The sequence below is a fragment of the Diprion similis genome, chromosome 6 (genome assembly GCF_021155765.1).
Source record: "Diprion similis isolate iyDipSimi1 chromosome 6, iyDipSimi1.1, whole genome shotgun sequence".
Lineage (NCBI taxonomy): Eukaryota > Metazoa > Arthropoda > Insecta > Hymenoptera > Diprionidae > Diprion > Diprion similis.
Window position 1 is genome coordinate 15,113,011 of NC_060110.1, and position 21,194 is coordinate 15,134,204.

Below are 21,194 nucleotides of genomic sequence, written 5' to 3' on the forward strand. Positions count from 1 at the left end.
GGTGCTTCTGCTTGCCTAAGAGCAGCTAGGTGTAGGTATATATATATATATATATATATGTATCGGGGTAGGCGGGTGGCGAGGCTCTAAATTTTAAGGGATTGTCTCGAACCGTCGAGAGGCTTTTACCAATTTCAACGCAAATGCCAACGACCTGAGAACCGCTGATTAACAATCGGACTGCACTTTTAATTACCCGCGAAAAAGTGGCCGGGAATTCAAACATTTCGTTAATCGTCCGATTTTATTAGAGCAACAAATAACAACAAATGAATAACGTGTTCACCCGTGTATCGCAATCTGCGCACCCTATCGCTATGGGGTTACAGCATTGATATACCTGCACTTACGTGTCGCGATTGCAAGGTACAGCCTATAAATACGAGAGTTTTTTTTCCGGTGATGGGTCTCCCTGAAGAGGCTCACCGCTGCGACTTCCAGAGACACTTTCTTCTTTCTTAACGTTATTGCCGACTGTCACGCGCACCTTGGCCCGCCCTTTCCAACCCCCTGCAGTTCCTCGAGCATATACACCGGTTTCCTGAATAAAATACGAGTCTTCTTCTCGACGAAACAGCGGGTAATAAAATTCTGTTATAATATACTTTTGGTGAACGGGAGCTTCGAGGATTTTTCTCATGTTTATCCGAAGTTGCGAAAACAATCAATCAATCAGCCAATGAAAACGTGAAATAAAATGTAATAAACACAGTAGAACAAGAAGGAAATGGTAACAAAGTTTTCATTCGCTATGAACGGTTTTTCGAAATGATTTTTCAAGTATTATACCCATGAAAAATCCCTGAATTTTTCTTATATACTTCAAAAAACAAAGAAAAAGACAATTCTCGAAACGTACGACTAAACAACTGTCCACCCTTTGCGCATCGAAAGGTTCGATTCAAGGCGGGTCAAAGGATGCCTGCAAAGGTGTAACTTCAAACCCCTTTATAACACGCAGACAAATTTTTGCCAATGTGAGAATTTCCCCACGTCTGTATACCTATACGTGCGTCGTGCAGGGTGAATTATGTATGTTTCACCAAACACCGCGGTGATTCGATATATGACGGTGCGCCGGTATCGCGGGTGTATATACCTATACATATAACACATACCGAGGATATATATTGCTCGTGGGCGTCGCGACGCGGACGGTGGCGTAACGACGTCGTTGTACGTTCGTCGCCGCAGCATTCGTCACGTGGGCGGCCTCCGCGCACGTGGGTAAACGACCGAGTCTGAAAATTTATACATACTTCTCGAATAATGGGGGCAGGAATACGCTGAGTTTGGCATCGGCTGTGCACAATTACAATTAGCCAAATTGTTCGCGCAAGCTGCGACGGCGCCTCGTCGATTTCACTTTTCATGCCGGAAAAGTAAAAGTCGGCGCTATTCGGTCGAGGTTATAAAACAAACTCCATGTTATGCGGCAGATTAACACATTAGAATTATCCCTCATTTGTTATAAAAAAAAAGATCGTTTTCTTGTTAATTTCACGCGTCGATATTACAGTCAGGAAAAGTAATTCCATTCGGTATGAGTGATTATCCACGGCAAAATGGCTATTGCAAAACCGCGTTTCCCAAACACAGATGCTGTTGGGTTTGGTGGGATTTCATGGCATTTGACACCGCTGCACCCTCGGTAGTAATTCGGAGGTTGATTGGCAGCCCTAATTATTCAGTTGTCAAACATCCAGTGTGGAGATCCCTTCCAAATCTTCTCCATTCCTTGTCCCCTCTTCCATCTTACGCGTAGCAAAACAAATACGCATTTGCTAATGGAAACAAAAGTTTAGCGCTCGACATCTATTCTAGTAATATCTACGATGTATTCGACAAAATAATTTCCTTATTAAAATATTCAATTCAATTCGTCAAGCCAAGTGTAACCAACCGGATGAAGAAAAGTCACATTTCTCGACCATCAAGATGACGAACGTGTCAAAAAATATGTATCCGTACACGATCAGATTCAGCTAAATCAATTCCAACCAAAATTCTCCGTGGGTGAAGGTCAAAACTTGAAAGGGTCAATATTGCGAATGACCGATATATCAAAATTTGAAAAATTTGAAAATTAGGTGACACCCACGACGCACAGACAGTTTGTCCATCCCATTCCAGCGATAGTTTTGCGAGTGTACCTGCCTGTGTATCCATCCCCATTATAGTGTAGGTATGCAAAGTGCTCCCTTAATTAGCCACGTCAAAATCGCTACAGCGGGTACCCATGCGAATAATGGACCTCGTATTTAGCGGAGTGTGAGGGATGAGGGAGGTGAAGAATTCGATATTTCACAACCGGTTGAAGTTATCGTAAGCCGGGTAAAAATATCACGTCGTGAAATCTGACCACCGAGATGGATTCCTCTTGATTGATCTTTTTTAAATACCGATTTACATTGATCAATTTTATACCGATGTACAGAGTTACACGCACTGATCCTAACGAAGGGATGGATAATAATTTTGTTAAATTTCATCGCGTGCTAAAACTGGCTGAGTTTAAAAGGGGGGCGAGAAACCGGCTGACAAAACATCCCCGTTGAACGTTGGCGGGCGCCGGTGTACCTACTATATTCTAATTAAATGTACCTCGTAGGGTCCGCAGTAGCGGCAAACATCGCGTTGGTTGCTCATGGAGCAACACCCTGCAGCATCGACCTCCGCCATTCGGCGCCGCGTTGCAGACGATAAACGCCGAGGTCTGCAGTGGGGCGAAAGTCAGTCTACGCAATGGAGAGCTGTTGTGAATTTCAGGATTGGTTGGTGCACAGACGTATCGCGATCCACAACGTACCTTATACACGTGAGATGAAATTTCCTGGGCGGAAGGCGAGAGCGGAAAGTAAGCTGAATAAAAAAGGAGCGAGAAAATGGGGGCAAGGAGACCCCCGTGATATTGTCGTTCGTTATGAATTCCATTAAGGGTGAAGGACACTCGGCGGCGCGAGGACACTCGACTGGGTATTCGCAGGATGGGGCTGCTGGTGAAGACGAATCTCCGACGACTCGAGCTAACGTAAGCTTTGATCAAACGTCTTTTGCAAAGACGAATCGTGGTCTGTCTGGTCGAATATCGTTGGCGATAAACCATCCGCCCTGCAATATATAAGCTTGACTGCAGCCTGCACGGTTAAAGGTTAATTTTATTCTGATATAAAAAATGGTTCCATGCAGCCTCGACTCTCTGTTATGTGGATATAGGGGGAGATTAAAGAATATCGTTTGCGGAGGTTTAACGATGCGGTAAACCGAGTCGTTTGACGCACGCTTCGCTGCGTGTCGGAGTGTCGTCAAGGCGGCACCGAATCCGAATCCAACAAACTCGAATCGTTCGGCATGGAAATTAGCGGGAAAAGAAACGCCCGGTGAAATCCAACCCGCCATTCTCAGCTATCAAGGTCGCATTCCTCAGTTAGGAAACTCAGGCATACCTGTTGGTGCGTACGTGAGACCAGAGATACGTGCAGTCTAGACTGGAATAGGAAGCAGAAATTCGTAGAAACAGCACGGATATCGCGAAACTGTGAATCGACTTTCAACTCTTTGCGCACACGACGTTGTTAGATATGTTCATCGAAATAAAATCAACCCAATATTTGGAATCACTTTTCTCGGGTACATTTGGTTCATCCGTATAACTTAAAATCAGCTTCTTGTCAATTGCAGTTAGAATTTCTTTCTACGGTCAGGAACGATTGTTATTAACATTTATTAAAACTCGATTCCCACTGTAATGTGAACAGTTTCAAGGTCCTCGCGTGATTGAATAATGCGCATAATTTTTCGCTACCTAAGAATATATAGTGCAATTATCATTCCAAGCTTTTTACCCAGTCTGTACAAGCTGCGCCATCGATAATTAATCACAAGCAATTATTCACTCTCCACAGTCTTGAAAGGGAGTTTCACCCCCGAACGGTGCAAGACGCTAATAGTTGTTTCCGAATACATCTTGCTAGAAGCAAAAACAAATGGACGGATATCGATATACGCTTAATTAAGAAATATTTTTTTTTCTCGTCATGGCTACATTTGCTGCGAGGTAGTAAAACGTCAGGAGAAGGAAAAATTGTTTAGCAACCGAAATCATAATTTCTCAAACAAAGGACGTATCGTTCTTCTTTGAGTTACAACGTTACACGTGGTGCAGAGAGACAAGTCTGCAAAAAGGTTCAACGAACGAAAAGTGACGCTTCTGTGTCCTGACCCTCAGACTATGGTATTCCAGGGTCTCAGGCGAGTCTTGCAGAGGTTCAGAATTGTGAAAATTTTCTCCGTCGAGACTCGCAAGTCTGACCCTCACCACCCACCCCTCCAAGAGGGTCCTGGAGAGGCGAGAGACCTCGATTATAGCGAGGGCCACGACCACCTGACGATCTTTCAGGAAGACTCGCGCGCAAAACGGACCCGTTACTTTCAGCCAATTAAGAAACTTGTCCGTCTCCCCTTACGCTTCGCTGCTAATTCCCGAAGTGCACAACGTCAATCTAGCGTGGATTCATTATCGCGATTTGAGACGAAGACAAAGAAGGAAAAGCAGAATGTAGCAGAAAAAATTCAATTCGTATCAAGAAATAACTCCTTTACATTTCTGCGTGTTGTGAAAATTCAAAATCTTTGAGATAAGAATTTTCGTTTTTTCTAATTTATAACTCGAGCACAGAATTTGCCAATCTTTTTCAAACTTCAATCGATTCTAAGTAAGAAATTGATACCAATAAACTGAGATCATAAAAATCTCTTCACTTTTTTCTTTCACATTATATATTACAAGCTAATGGATCTTCTTGTTATAGACCTTAAAAAGCATATCGTAGAGCGAAAGGTAAACTTTCCACACTAACAACGACGAATACAACAAATTTTTTTTTTCTTTCTTTCATTATACCACGAGATTAGAGCTTATCAGGGAATTTGAAAACCCAGTAAAAACTTCGGATCACGATTTTGAGCTTTTCGAATCTGAGCATCTTCCAGGGGCCGCCTTTGGTCGGCAATATAAGAGTTGAGAATCGATAGCTGAGTTTGTACAACTTTACCAGCGAGGGGCTGCAGAGAGACTCCAGAATCCGAGGGTTTGGGGATATTTATGTGACAGCAGCTGTAGCGAGTGGTGCGCGCCGTCGGCGTCCCTGCGGGTTGGTCGGGCCCAACACGGCTCTGACTACTGTGCGATGCCTCGCTGCAAGCCCTGCGTCTAATGTACCCAACTACCGAGCCATCCTGCCACTCGGGCTGCCGCCGCAATGAACTTCCGGGATGCTCCAGGAACCGAATTAAATTCACCTATCCGCCGAATTCACGCCGTGCGGAACCTATTGGATTAGCCCACTTGGCGCGTGTCTGACTAACACCCTACGTGCACTACTGCCGCAGTAAACGACTCGACGACGCTCCTCCGAACAACTTTCATCGCACAAGTCAACGCGCTTGCCAATATTATAGGATCGCTGTTTTACCGGCTGAATTAGTGACGTGTTATTCGAAAACGTATCCGGAATACTTTGCTTTTCCCGAGATTGTATGATTTCGGAATTGGTAAAATCGAACAATTTTTAGATGCACGATTTTACCCGCTCAGTGTAAAATTACAGTCTATAAGCGAAGACAACAATCGTGTAAACGATGAAGGAACGATTTGACAGGATTTTAAATTGCAATTAACATAATTTTGAAAATTGTATATATATTAAGGCCTTGAAAGATTCAACGATCTAAGATCTTTTCTTAATAAAAATTTTCTAGACGATTTTCCATTGAATTTTACTTGAAGAATGTTTAAAAATGACTTGTACTTTTTTTCCTTAAAATATCTTTTCGATAATATGTTGCAACAATTATTCGAGCACCAGATTGTCCTTTGCAATGACATATATGTATATAAGAGATTTATATTATCCGAATATACCACTCTGCGCGCGATAGAGAACTCACAATCAGCCCCCAAATTCGTACATTTGTATGTAAACTTTGCCGCGCAGTTCACCGAACTGTGTCTAATAATTATTAACCCTTTGGCCACGAAGGCAAAATATTAAGCTGCGTCAGTCAAATGACGTGCGGAGGACTGAGTAATATTTGGATGGCGAATGGAGGGACGCCAGATGGCGTGACGATTTGATCGACGGTATATGCACCGTCGTTTTTATGCGGACATGAACTGGACGAACGAATAAAAAAATCGTGATCGAGGAGGAGACGGATAATCTATTGTAGTATTATGAAAACTTTTTTTGCGTGACAAAAGTTTTCAAATACAATTATATACAGTCGATTCATGGCCTGATTCCAAACTTGATTTTCAACAACAATATCGAATAACTATTGAAGAAATTTGACACATTATCAATGATAATTCAATGTTTTATTAAATTACTCTGGTTTCTTGGAACTGTTATCTGGTAATATTGAATCGAATTTGCATAATGAACCGCTGTTACGTAGAGAAATTTTGGTTACACCTTAAGAATAAAACCCGGATATTTTATTCATACTGAAAATGAGCACAAACTGGGATATTACATTCATTTTGATAGTCCTCCGAAGGACAGAATTCCCTTAACATGGCTTCTTTTTCTCTTTTTTCCTCCTTGTTATATGTTGATTTTCATTTCTCTCATCACATATTCATCGAATGCCATTGAAGGGAAACCGCAGCTTGACCACAAAGATTGTCGACATACAAGGAACGTGGTCTGGTTGTCCGACGACCAACGGACAAGTTTGCAGAGCCCAGGATGCGGCGCGGCATCACATCAGGGATCAGCCGAGGGGCAGCTCGTCGTTCGTGGAAAAAGGACATCAGGGATGAGACAGGCAGAGATACACCCCCCGCGCGTTGAATAATTCAATCTTGTTCAACTTTTGTTCCGAGCCGCAGAGCATGGTCCGTCCTTTCGGATTTCGAGTGATATTTAGGTCGAGAGAGATCAAGTTTACTCCAACGCGTTTCGGAGACGATACATATCGGCGACCCCGGCGTTTCACCCCAGGAACAAGGAGCCCAAAAAGACGGGGAAAAAACGGTAAAGTAAGAAAAAGGTGAAAGAAGGAAACATTTGGAGCCGAGAAAAGCGCGTTTAAAGTGGCTGCTGGGGGCGTTTCACATTCGATTTTCGCTGTTCCGAGAACTGCAGAGAATTCCGCGTATATCCGAGACGCGTTGATTAAGAATTCTAACATTTGATATCGATAGGCTATCGGCTCTCGAAATTGGCCCGGCATTTCGGCGTCTCTCCCTCCGCCGTTTGAGAACGGTCCGGAACGACGGGAAATGGAATGGCTGGGGAGGGTCGGGACGACGTCGCAACGGCATATTGTACCCGGGCCGTCTCCGTCTCCCCCATTCTCATTTTCACGCGCTCCACGAGGCGTCGCGACGCAGCGAGGCGTCGGTCGAAGCCGAGGTCCCGCCGAGATAAGGCACTTTTTCGCACCAACGAATTTTCCAGCTGCCTGCCTGCCCGAGGACTCGAACTGCGATAAGGTTTAATCGAAGATTAATATTACCGGTAATTTACAGCTGGGTGGGGTGAAAAAAGAGTCAGCCGGGCGAAATCCGTCACGACCCGAAAACGATTATCGGAGAAAGTCGGTGAGGACCTAGGCTGAAATCCAGGAACCGACATCCTGCACAGCGTAAATGGCTGGGGTACATGGCGGCTGTGCTCTCGTCAGCGAAACTCGAGATGACGAGTCTGGAGATAAACCAACCTACGTGATGTCCGCGTGTAAAGACAGCTGCCACTGCCAACCGGCCTTCTACACGATACTAGTCAAATAAATGCATTGGAATCAGACGTCGTTTGAACCTGCGTTTGATTAGAATTCATATGTCATCGTAGGATAGGATTCTACAATTTTTTTTCACTTTTTAGACAATATTCTCATTCGACATCTAGATAATATGTCTACATCCGCATTATCTTTTCAAATCTCTCTCAGAAGTGACATGTTTAACACCTGCAATAAATTTGATTTCGTTGCTAAAATGAATGCCAACGAATCACACTTGACATCGAACATTATTTCTATCGATTTGCACAAAAGTTTTCATGGTTCCTGCGAGATCCAACTATATAACATCCCTGCATATTCCCTCGACAATCTTTTTGCCACATCAATTTATATTCGTGTGGATGTTAATTATTGAGAACACCCTGTACTATTCTCTACGTGTGCCTAGATGGCCTCATGTGCCGAATCCAATCTCTCTAAATCGAGTTGAGCGCGTCTCCGTACCTGGTACAATACACAGCAAGTATCATCCAAGTATAGGGCTACACAATGAGCACATGTCTGCCCCATCGAAAGTGTGGTGTCATATTTGCGAAGGGTGCGGAGTACGGGACAATGATACGAAGCTGGGTATATGTAGGTAAATAGATGTAGTCGCACACCGTCGCGTCATCCGAGAGAAGAAAATCGACTCGAGTGTTATACGCGGTGTTTTGTTATGCCGGGATGCCGGAGAACCTGATCCCGACGCGAATCGAGAGGGCGTCGCGACGTACCTCCGGGCATATCCGGAAGAGAAGATGAGAAACGTTTAGATAATGTCTGAAATAATAGGGAAATTTGCCAGGGCAGGCATTGTGCCCGTAAGCTGGCGTAAGCCAATTTAACATTTAGTTTCCGAGTTTCCCCTGTTTCACGGAAGAACCCGCCGGTGGCTGCCTCCTGTTGTACCCTTAATTATCCGACTCAGGGATGGCTCGCGCGGGGTGGCAAACTGGGGAATCTCAAGGGATGGAGGCGGGGGCGCGTATCATCTCATCCTCATGGCCGGGGCGTGGTCCTCCGCACCCTCTTCCGCTCTCCTCTACTCCACCCCACCACCCTTCCCACCCCTCGCCAAAAATCTCTCACCTCTCTGCAGCCGCCCCCGCGAGCTAAGCCCGCATTTTCGAGCCACGGGCCGCGTTAACCCGCAACCGCAACTGTTTTCGGTTAACGCGAGGAATATATTCAGGGCGCGCGACCCGACGCTTTGCTGAAACTTTTCCCCGCACCGTGAGCTGCCTTTTTCTTATGCAAAAATCCACAACTTGCGACTTCAGCATCGTCACTGTTGACGTCAAGGTGCTACAGAATTTGTACATAATTTTCGTGTAACTTAATACGCGTCAAGCTTGAAGATCAACAATTTTCATACTCTACAGTTTACAGCTGATATATAATCAGTTGGAGATCTTTTTTAAGAACGCATAAATAATCTTCACAAAATACTTTAAACATGTTGTTTTGTTATTTGTATAATGTTTGACCGTATATATCATCAATTCGTTTTTAATCATGATGAGTGACAATTGACTTTTCACGGTAAAAATTGAAATGAAAAGTCAAAGTGGAGTTAAATTTATACTCCCAACATTGATGTCGCGTGTACCACGTGTGAAAGTATACATCGCGATATAACAATTGTGTATATGCAATAATGATCTTGAAATTGTTAGTGAACTCGTTGAGAAACGGATAATCCTATAAACGTACGAAATCTCACGTTCATCTTATACGGTTTATGGAATTGGTCATAAAAAACTTGAGGGTGTTCAGGTTTCTTCGATATCATACAACCAATAGAACTTCAAGGAATCAGCTATGGTAGAATGTGACTAAAATATACGATCTGCAGCGTGTTAGTCTTACCTTGACGGTCTCCTGCGGGGAGCACCTCGCACGTTGACTCGCCGTCTGGACCTGCAGGTTCATCGCTAGGACATCACTGCAGTGAACGTGCGATATCCCTGGAAAAATCAGAAACAAAAACCTCTGGTTAAGGATAATAATTAATCGGTAAAGGACATGACATGTTAGGAAATTATCGAGGGATGTAACGCCCAGATTTTGGACACCTATATATATATTATAAGTCGAGCCGACGACCCGGCTTAATGGCTAAGTCGTCGAGCTCTGCTCTACGAGATCCTTCGACTATATATACAGGGCATATCGAGGAAGACAAATAAGTAAATAACATCGCAGCAGTTGACTTCCGGTTGCTTGTCGACCCTCGAACAGGCGGTGTTGCATGCCTGGATATGGTGACTTGCAATTTACAGCCTCCAGGCGACGGCCCTTTACGTCGTTCGCCGGGGAAGGTCATCCTCATCACGACCCTTGAGGGGTGAAACGCGTACGAAGTACGAAGCCGATGGGGCTGCTGTGATCTTCTGGTCATCTCAAGGTCGTGTAAACCGAACACGGCAGTAAATCCGAGCCACGATTACTCGCCGATTTATAGAAGTTTATCGCGGTTCATCGATTTACGGATTCTAACACGTGCAAAGATCCCGTCAACATCTCCCCAATCTGTTGTCACACGGTGTTATCAACCGAGAGAGATTTTCAAGCCTGAGGGAAGTTTTTCGCGTAAATTCCGGTATGTCGTGTCATTCGTACAACAGCGAGGCGTAAAATGATTGACTTGAAACTTGGCACAGACCTTGATAACCACAAGCTATAAATGTTGAAGCGGCATGGAATCGAATTTTTTATTAAAAAGCTGAGGACGTCTTTGTAAAAGATAAGAAATAAATTAATACAACATCGTAATTTTGATTTTGTGAAATTTGAAATGTGCGCCAAAACTGGATGGAGTATTTTGAGGATTGCTAGAGCGCATTTTTATCCCTTTACTCGTGTAAAATACCGATCCTCAGAATTGTAGCGAAATTGAGAAATCCAAGGTACAAAAGCGATACGGAATTGAAAAAACGACCCTTATACTCGAAAACCCGCTGACGCATGCCACTATAAATATGACTCAACATTAGAATTCGTTCTAAAACGTGACACAAGTCACCTGCGAATACGTTTCAAGAATATCTCATATACCTTGAGACTCGAAATATCTCCGATTCCTCAAATTTTCCACCTAACCGAGCACAATTTAACCTGATTTTCCACATACTGCAAAACTTGTACAGACAGCATTTTCCAAAATGATTAAATTTCTGCAAATACTCTGTTCGAATTCTCCTAACCCACCACAGTTTCCTGAATTTTCACCATTTTTACCATTTTCCCAGCAACCAAGGGCGTCCAAGGGATGTCAGGCAGGGTACAGAGGGCGAAACGCGCCAGCATGAGTCTGCAGGAAACCAGGAAGGCAGGCTGGCTGGCTGGCTGGCTGTCAATACGAAGAGGTACGTGACCCAGGTACCAATTGACGGGGGAGAGCCTGTCCAGGATGCTGCGGGGAGCTAGGAAGCCGTGAGTAACACCGGGGGAGCAAAATTTTTCCCTTGGATTCGCCGTCGAATATATATCCTCGAGATTCTAACAGCGTTCTACACGCTGCAGATCCTGCAGATCCTACAGCGTGTTATAGTCGTACATCATCGTAAAAAAAATTGTTAACGTAAATTTTCGGATTACTGTGGCAATTTTTTCGAGATTTTTTTGCCATCCGCATGAAGGAAATTCAATAGTACTATTATTGGTGTAGTGTTTCACGTATTTTCCAAAGAATCGAATGAAAGTCTGCATCTTGGTACAAGAAACCCTAAAATAAAAGATAGACGATAATGGTTAATGGCTAGACGTGTAATTACGTTCTCGTCTATGAATGTAACACGGACGCTTATGTGAAGAGCTGAAAAATTCAATCAACTAAATTCAGACAAATGAAACGTGCTCGCGGGTAAAATTTAATCGAATCTAAAACGTGTTAATCATGCAAGAATTGGCGGTGATTAATGACGGGTGTACAATAAAAATGGTCGAGAACGGAGAGGCCCGCCTGTTGCAGCAACTAAAGATAAAGTACCTCGAATGTTATGGAATAATGACTACGTGACAAGGTCAAATGCTGCAAGGTTCAAGTACATGAGCAACAAGGAGAGACTTGGTGCAAGATAATGTGAGATGGAATTTATTATCACTATCCTTAAACTCGCAATTGCCAATTTGTGAAGGAGTTCCTCAATTGCTTCACTTTTACAGATACTATTTGAATGTATATGAGAAACGTATGTTTAAAAAATTATAATAACATCACATAACATATTCAAAAGTATCAATTTTCTTAAAGGCGGAAATGAAAATTGACCTGGCATTGATACGTCTAAAAGAACTAATCCGGTTTTTGCGTTTGAAATTCCATCTCGTTTTCTCGCATTTCTTCGTTTTCCTTTCATTCGCTTGGTTTCCGAATAATTGTGAATACGAAAGCCTGACATGCGTAAAATTTCAGTTATACCTCGCAATATTTACGAGGCCTACGAGATAAGATGCAACAAATTGGTTTCCACTGGATGTATCCAATGGCTTAGCGCTTCGATCCATATCCGATATATCGGAAGTGCAGGCCGCGAGAGAGGTTCACGTCGTTAGTTTCCGGTTCAGTACTCGAAGTGGGGTTTCCCCTCGAGGCAATATATATGGGGTCCCATGCCGTCTAATGAGGCCTGACACGGGGTGCAAGATAGACTTGCCCAGCAGCCATTGCGTTTAATATACTTATAGGCTTGCCCATTCGCTGGCTCGGTACATTATTGCTCCATAAATAAATTAATGGCCAAGCATCGATAAGTCAGGGCTCTATATTTTATCGGATTTAGTTCTCAAATAGAATAATTAGAGGTGAAGCGAAAAAAAACGACACAAAAACGGAACTTTCTATTCGAGATAACGGGCTTTTATATCAATCTAATGGTGATACTTTCGGCCAACGGTGACACCGCGTTGAGGGTTACACTGTGACAGTGATTGAAAGACCCGATGATATCTACTCTCGGATAACAGCTAACGGAAGTATCGCTTTAATCACCATATCCGAAAGTTTGTGCCATTGCACACGCTATTCAATGCTTACGGTGTATTTTTACATAATATACACGCACAATCTAGACTCTCTGAAAATCAAGTCTCGGCAACATTTTTTCTCACCTTGTTAACACGTCAATGTGATATGATATAAGTTTTAAAATTGTACAAAAAAAAATAAATAAATAAATAAAGTCTGATATATACCGATATACGAATAACATTCTAAGTAGACTCGATCGTCCAATCGACTCTACATTTTCCCACGCATGAAATACAATCTGAGAAAAAAAAAAATTCTCCTGCCTCCTCCTTTTTCAGAACCCGAACATCAAACGATTCTACCGTTATACTGTAATTTCTAATGAAAAAGATGCAGACAATCATTCGAATCGAGACATTCCAACATATTTTCTGCTGCACTAACAAGTAAGTTTAATTCTTGAACGGAAGACACACGTGGTATACGTCGGCCCGGGTTCCGGCGACGAGGACGGCGCGGCACCATAAGGTCTACCTACTCCCCGTTGCAGAGGATCGATATCGTCCCCACCCTCGCAATGCCATAACACAACCGAGTGCAACACCGTACGCGGTGTGCACTACCCCCTTCCTCTTTGTGTGAGAGGGGGAGAGAGCGATACACTCCTCCCTCTCTCTCTCTCTTTCTCTTTTGTCCGTGGTGCGTATGATCGTGGTTTACCACCTGTCCTCATTACCGTATAGTATACGTGTGTAATGACTCAGGTCGTACAGTACGCATGAGCACGAACGTCGCGTAATGACTATGCAATGAGAACTCAAACTTTTACCAGGTCTGATTGAATTTACAAAGTTTACATGCCTGTGGAGTCGGAGGGACTGTCAAGAGGTGCAGGGCTTACTTGAATGGAACTTTGATCAAGGCGCGCGAATTTTAATGAACTTGACGGTAAATGCACTCCTCCTAACTACCAAACTGACATCTTTGATTCTTGTACAATCGTTAGGGAGTTCTGAGGAAATGATTTAAAACAAGTTTATCTGTAAACGTTGAACTACAATGATCAAGAAAAATTATATGGATTATGTGACTGCAGATTAAATTTGAGCAATATTTTTTCTTGTAGTATTCGTATAGGCATTATCGCAACTGTCCATGTATCGGACAAATTTACTTCAAAGACTTTGCTTGATTCAAAATTTTCTATCTAACAATCTGTATATGTATAGTGTAAATATTGGTGACCTTAATTTCACAGAATTGATATGGTACCTCGGTGTTGAAATAATATAGATGCGGGCCGATAAGAAGACCCCATTAGCTCTAGAGTGGTGCAAAATTCGCGAACTTTATACTATGCGGATAAAAGGAAATCGTAAAAATGTAACGACGGTGTCCGTACTCAATGAAACCCTTTGTCGGACGTCGGGAACATCGTGCATCCCTTTTTTCCTTCATCTTATTATTTTCCATCATCTTATTTTTATATTTATCCATGGAGGATCGTTTGCAACGAAAAAGAGGCAAAGGAGAAAGAAAAAAAATGAAAAAATGACGGGAAGAGGGGGGAAAAAGTAATGAAAAAGGCGAGGTCACGCACCCACGAGCTGTAAACTCCCCGGTACACAGTCGAAACTTGGGCAGCCGACCCGACGTAGTTTATCCGTTGGACACAGACATATGGTACTTCACTTTTCATACGTGTGCGAGGGTAAGGGAGACGGAAGAGAGAGAGAGGGAGAGAGTGTGACAGAGAGTGAAACTCACAAAGGCACCTAGACGCACGTAAGCCAGCCGATCCTGAGAAAGACGGAGCTAACCGGGGGGCACGGAAAGATTAATATCTCTATCAGAGGAGTTCAGGAGAGCAGTCCATCCATATCCAGCTTGGAAGATCCAGAATCCCGTATCCGGCACCTCTGGCGACGGTCCCTCAGGTCCTCAACCCTTCGTGGGCACTTGGATAGCCCCAAGCCGAGCGGCGTGTGGTATGCAGGGTATAAAAGAGAGAGCCTTGCGCACTTCCATGAGTGTTTGCTTAACCCTCGATATTTTGGAGGAGCGGAAGAAGAGAAGAAGGAGAGAAAGAAGAAGAAGAAGGAGGAGGAGGGTGAGGAGGAGAGAGTGGCGGGAAAAAATACTCCTTCCACCCCCGCCATGGTGTTCCGTGATTTTGTGATTTCTCCGGAGGACAGAAAATTCGATTTGTTATTCCTGTAGAGAACACCGTGTCCGTCGAATTTACCAATTCAATTTTTCTCCCCCTCCCCCACTGAGCTTCAGCATTCTTATGCTGCATACCCTGCGCGGATCTCGTTTTACTTTCGTTATATCTATAAGCGTGCGCTGGTTTAAACGGTTAGAATATTCAGTGCCAGCTTTCGAGTCGCTGAAGAGGAGGTCTTTAAAGTCGAATAACTCCTGGGGTGAGAAAAATTTTGCTAAAGGTCAATTACGTTCACACCATTTTTTGATAACAGGTCTGTAATGTCCCATAATATTTTTCCTCCCCCGAATCGCTGCTGCTGCTGCTGCTATAAACTGCAGGATCATAATGTACGCAAGACTTGATTTCAGGGGAATTCCAAGCGTCAGACAAGCACACAATTCCTCACGGTCGAGTTAAATCCACCCTACACTTTATACACGTATAGGTATACGCGGAATTTAGAGAATTTTTATGACTAAATTGTATACGATACGAAAAATGTTACGTGACTAGACGCAGTAATCGCTGTGCCAAACCGTCAGTACGGACATCGAGCAATGACTGAATAACGTACTTGCAACGATTCGATTGACATCACATTATTTTACATGAATAACTACCACGTAAGCCCATCTCGCTCAATATCGTTTTGAGATTTTTACGATCTTGGCAGTTTCTGTGATTGCTTCTGTTTCTCGTTATAACCATCTCAACAATTGACCAACAAAATAATGACGGTGAAAATCTATCGTGTTCAAAGAAAAAAAAAAAAAAAAAATCCGAAATGTTATCGGCGTCAAATGATTTACGACGTAGGACGGATTTTTTTTCTTAAAGAAGAATAATGATACGGGCTGCTTCATAAATTCGGATAACCTACTTTTGGCGGTTAATCTTCAAGAGGAACGATGATAGTCGACAAAAAAAGAGTACAACAAACTACCAACGGAGCTACTGAAGCTTTTCGTCATCAGATACCACGTCTTTTGTAATCACTTCATATTTTACAGTTTCTCCTACGATGCGTATACGTACACGACATAGATATAGATCCTCTTGAATCTCTGAATCCAAATTATCTTTCAGTCTCCAGAAATAGAGTAACGATGCTGAACGCATTGATAACCAATAGATGATACCTACGACACCAAAGTATGTACTTGTCCTTACGGTAACATCGATTAAACACGGAAGGGTAAGTAAATTAACCCTATCTTTATCTTTCCTTTGTAGTCTATGGTTATGCCACAAGACACGCGACGTCGTGGGCATCCTGCCCCATCCATTAGTACCCCTTACAACACGAGTATATCGCCTTTCCCTTCGCCGCAATGCACCCTCGTCGTATTGTGTCGTACGTATTATATGTATAGTATGAGTATACCTATAGGCATTTACCGACGCGACGTGTGCAAATGCCGGGTGTAAGTATATCAACAAACATAGTCGACGACGTCGACGCACCTCCGGCTAGGCGACGTTGTACATCGTAGTCCTTACAGCTCCAGGTTTTCCTCCGTGCGGATGTCCCGTAGGAATTTCAAACGCGATGGGTGAAATTCTCGCTTTCCCTTCCTTGCCTTGCCTTGCCTTTCCTTTCGTCGTTCACCACATCGACGCCGAGAAAGACAAAGGCCTTCCTGCATCCGATCCGCGGTTACATCACAATCCGGACGTCTTTATCACTTTACGACTTGCGTGTCACGTAAATCGTTTTCGAGGCTCTGTGTTCGCCGTTTGTTAGCAGGCGTGTGTCGTTAAAAGTAACATTGACGCTAATCGGTGACCTGACAAATGATTTAAATAAGTGTGTTTACGTGTTTACTACAACGTGTTTAATCACTCCCGTCGTAAGATTATACAATAGGTACCTCTGATTCCAAATTAGGCTATATAATTTGTTATCTACAGCAGTCTTTTTCCTCCGGATTCAGAATAAAACTCGCACACACCTGCACTCTTGTTGTCAACATTTAGGCGATTATTACAAAAGTTTGTTAAATAAATAATAATTAAGTGGCAATTATGAACAGTCTCAACGTCCATGCTTCGCAATACTAAACATAGAAGTGAGAGAACCTCAACCTTACGAAACATGGAACTAACTGGATCGGTTCGATCCCGAATGCCCTTCGTTCGGTTAATTACCAACTTCGGAGTCTGAGGTGATTGTCGGTTTCTGCTCAAGGATAACGTTCAAATGAGGCGCGATAATTTTCACGTCAGACCATTTAGCGTCCATTTAGCTCGCCTCGCTCGCATGTGCGATGCTCGTACATACATAGTAGACGTACTCGAAGTGATAAATGCGATGGCATTCATCTGCGGCAGGATCACCGTAGAGCCAACGGGGATCACGATCTCTTTGGATCACCAGAGCAGGCAAATCTGCCGGACGATGACACGCAGTTTTTGCATTTTCCGTTGACAACGAATCTCTTGCCACGACGTAAAACACTTCGCTAAATATATACTACTTAATGACGTAGTAATTCTCCACTCTAAGCGACTTTGATTTACGCATCGGGCGCGATAACGACTCGACGCGTTTCTCCACCCTCGCTTCACTATATAAGCTATAGCCATAGCTACATCTGTTTATTTGCATACCAACGTTAATAATGGCCGATTTACCCACTTACCTCGCATTATTTTTCCCGCCATAACGTGAAAATATTGCACTTTGTGAACTGCATGCCTCACCAAAAAACTTGAACCGTGCGAGCAAATGAGGACAAATTACAGTTTCCAAAATTTCTCACAACTTGTGTAATACCGACGTACTACGGACCTACCTACCTATATGTATCCCTAAATCCGGCAAGAGTTTTTTTCCAACCTCTAATGCCCCAACGCGTTAATTTCACCCCACGTAATGCACATAAATTACTGCATGACGTATATGTATGTATATATCGTAGGGGGATAGTTATATACTGTCTAATTCTATAGTTCATGAGGTTGACGGAAACGACGTAAACGTTGTCATAAAGTAACTTGCCTCATTTGCTTTGTATGGGTAATTCACTTCATATAATTTTGCTACCAATGGCGAGTAAAGTACGAGGTGTAATGTATATCTTCTCTCGGCATAAAGTTTTCTCTTTTCTGAACATTATCCCAATTTACTTCTATCGCACATACATCTATTATATATAAATCTTCATGCATTCGACTGCAAATGACGGTAAACGAATGACTAAAAAAAATTTATCACATCAACGTCTCCAAGGGTAAAGAAAGCGCCATGTAAGTATAATACTTTCAGCCCCATGAGTTTCGTTTTCAAAAAGGTTTTGACAAATTGGATACTACAGCTCTTTTCACGTAGCAGCCGTGAAGGGTAATGTGACAACTTATAAATACAGTCTCGTTCTCCCTCTCGTATCAACCCGAACTAAAATACTATGTACATATTATATATGGTCAAAATATACATAACACAGAATTCATTCATCAGTCTACTGATTCGCGTGAAAGATGTTCATATATAATGAATAATAAAAACAGGAACCAGCAATTCGCGTTGTTCTCGGTCATCGGTAAGAGTAAATAATCAAAAGAAAACATCAACAAAACGCGCTCCTTCGTGGTATCGGCCATTGGCTATAACTAAGGTAGGTATAAAGTGTATTGCCAGCAGCGTATACAATTTGTGATGAATCATATAAGCGATTAGTTAGACGGTTCTCACGTATATGGCACGACGAGTCGTACCGAAAAAGGTAAAACGGTATTGCGTAATTTTACTGAAGAAAAGAAAAAAATTAAAACGTCTGCGGATATTGGCAACGCCCAAGCATGCAGGTAACAGATCTGTCGTATCCGTAGGTAATTAATAACCCTCTAATTTCCCCTGTTGATTAATTGAGCGTGTCACGTGATGCTGGGGCGACGGATAACGCACGTCCAGATGAAAGATGGAAACGACGGTTATCTGATTTTTCTAATCTGTAGATCACGCGGTGTTCAGCGATACAAGGAATAGGTACAAGTGAAGCCTCGCGTAGGTATGAATATTGTATACGCATGGACATACCCGATGTCCACAAAAAGTAAGCCCTACTGCCGGGAGCGGCAAACTAGGTTCGTTAATTAAAAGTTTCCAACGATACGATAAGCCGAATTTGAAGTAAGAAAGGTAGGTAGAAATCACAGACAAATTTATCACGCTTGCTAATGAATTGTCGGTACAGAAAACGAAGAATAATCTTGCACTAAGTCTTCGCAAATCTGCATCAAATGTGGACGGTATCTCGCGAAAATATTTGAAATTCAAATAAGTACCTACTAAATTTATACACACACTGAGCATATGCAATATCAATGTATAAATAGAAATTGTACTCAAGGATTTTAATCTGTATATCGAATACAGATCTAATTGATCGATTTAATTTATTCAAAAATGAACATAAATTTCAACCGAAACTCTTTCGTTACATCAAGTCATTTGAGAAATGACCTTTCTTTGAATATTCCCTATCGTTGCAGCAATCACGTGAATACTTACGTGATATATTATCAGAGAGGTAATAATTTTTCAAGACCATTAACAAAAATTTCGTTATCTGTGCAGGCGTCTGGTACGTTCAAGAATTTTTCTTTCCACTAGCTTATTACGGCATTTTATTTACTAATGTTCGTCATTTGTTCCACCTAACATATAACAATAATTGTTGAACAGAATTTCTATTAATCTTCGCAATTGATGATCCGCAGACGTTATGCATCATTCGATAAATATATGCCAAATGAATTGAAAATTTGGAAACGTATGACTCATGATCCGTAATTTTTAAACAACTAGTATAATATCATGAACAAGTAAATATTATTCTACTCTCAGTCTTTCGTCTGATGAAAAGTTGTAGAAAAGGTAGACATATCGAAGCAGATAAAAAAAAATTACCCCCCCCCCCCCCCCCCCAAACTCACTTACCGTTTGTCAATGTTGACAAAGTACGCTATAGTAGATAATATATTTAGGCTCTAAAAGCGGTGCACGGTGCGCCGAGTACGTAGTGTAAATAATATTTCACCGCTATTTCGAACCACGAAGCACACGAGGATCACCCTTCCGCGGTTTCGAATATCTCGCCTAGTTTAAGTCAAACTGAATATATTCGTTCCGAGTTGATTGTGCGAGGTTTAAGAGTAAACTGTGAGCAACTATCACATGATAACCTTCCACAATACAGTCGTTTGATCTGATTGGCTGCTCTAGTTAGTCGGTGTACATGGATGTTGAAATTGTCGTACAATATCTAGTATAATCTTGACAGTAAACAATTACCTATATAGCGGTGCTCCAGTCAATCACCGATCACCAAGGTAAACAGAAACATGTCACAACTCTCACTAGTAAAAACTCGAAACTACTGATATGGATTTTAGGCACGACTGTCACTGGTTGATATGCAGGTTATTCGCATTGTCAACACGCGTTGATTTCCCAAAGTCGGGCAGGTAAAGGGCGCCTGTAGGGCGGGCACCCTCACCGCACGCTTGCAAGCGTGTAACTGACGAAAGGCTCCGAGTGGAAACATACCGAGAAGGTTAGACATCGCGGCGCCCGCGGTGTGCCAACGGATCCGTCAACAGCTGCGTAACGTCGAAACAAATGCCGGCCGCCTAGCGGCTTCGTTCAATCTGACCACCTATCGCATTTGAGAATTTAGCTTAGACACAGTTTATTCTTTATTCGTCAAGTACTGACTCTGCGGCCTGTTTAACGCTACGTTACGTCGGTTTATTCAAAACACGACGTTGGCCGTTGTCGCTCCGCGCTTCAGACTCGAAAGCGAACTCAAGTTCGCGCACTTTTGTTATCAGCTCCGCCGATAACAAACTGCGGGATTTACGAATTTTTTTTTCAACAAATTTTGCGCTACCCACTTTAATACACATCTGTTTTGTGTTGAAAATCTTGACGGAGATGAACATTGAGTTAATAATGTTCCGGTTTCTTTGACTTGAATGAAATCAATGTGGGAGTAGAAAAGTGAACAGTGTTAGGAGTAAAGATGGTGCCGGAAACGAAATGTATAGTTGTACTTGTCTTTTAATTACTTTGTTCTTGATAATAAAATTAATACAATAAATTTACACGTTTAGTTTTAGTTTAGTTGGATATATTATATCATAGGATTAGGTAATACGCGTAGCGAATTTTTAACATCTAATTTGCTTGATAATTATATAGTTATAATGTGTATA

The 21,194-nt window shown here is 42.5% G+C and overlaps 1 protein-coding gene across 1 annotated transcript in view; it reads right to left on the bottom strand.

Annotated features, from left to right (window-relative positions):
- LOC124407646 (protein sickie) overlaps positions 1-20,558 on the bottom strand; it is a 168,874-nt gene extending 148,316 nt beyond the window's left edge. The window contains exons 1-2 of the mRNA XM_046883975.1: positions 20,272-20,558; positions 9,664-9,761 (exon numbers count right to left, since the gene is read on the bottom strand). Of these exons, the coding sequence (XP_046739931.1) occupies positions 9,664-9,726 (63 nt within the window). The 5' untranslated portion in view covers positions 9,727-9,761; positions 20,272-20,558. The remainder of the gene's footprint in view (positions 1-9,663; positions 9,762-20,271) is intronic.
- Between the last annotated feature and the right edge of the window lie 636 nt (positions 20,559-21,194).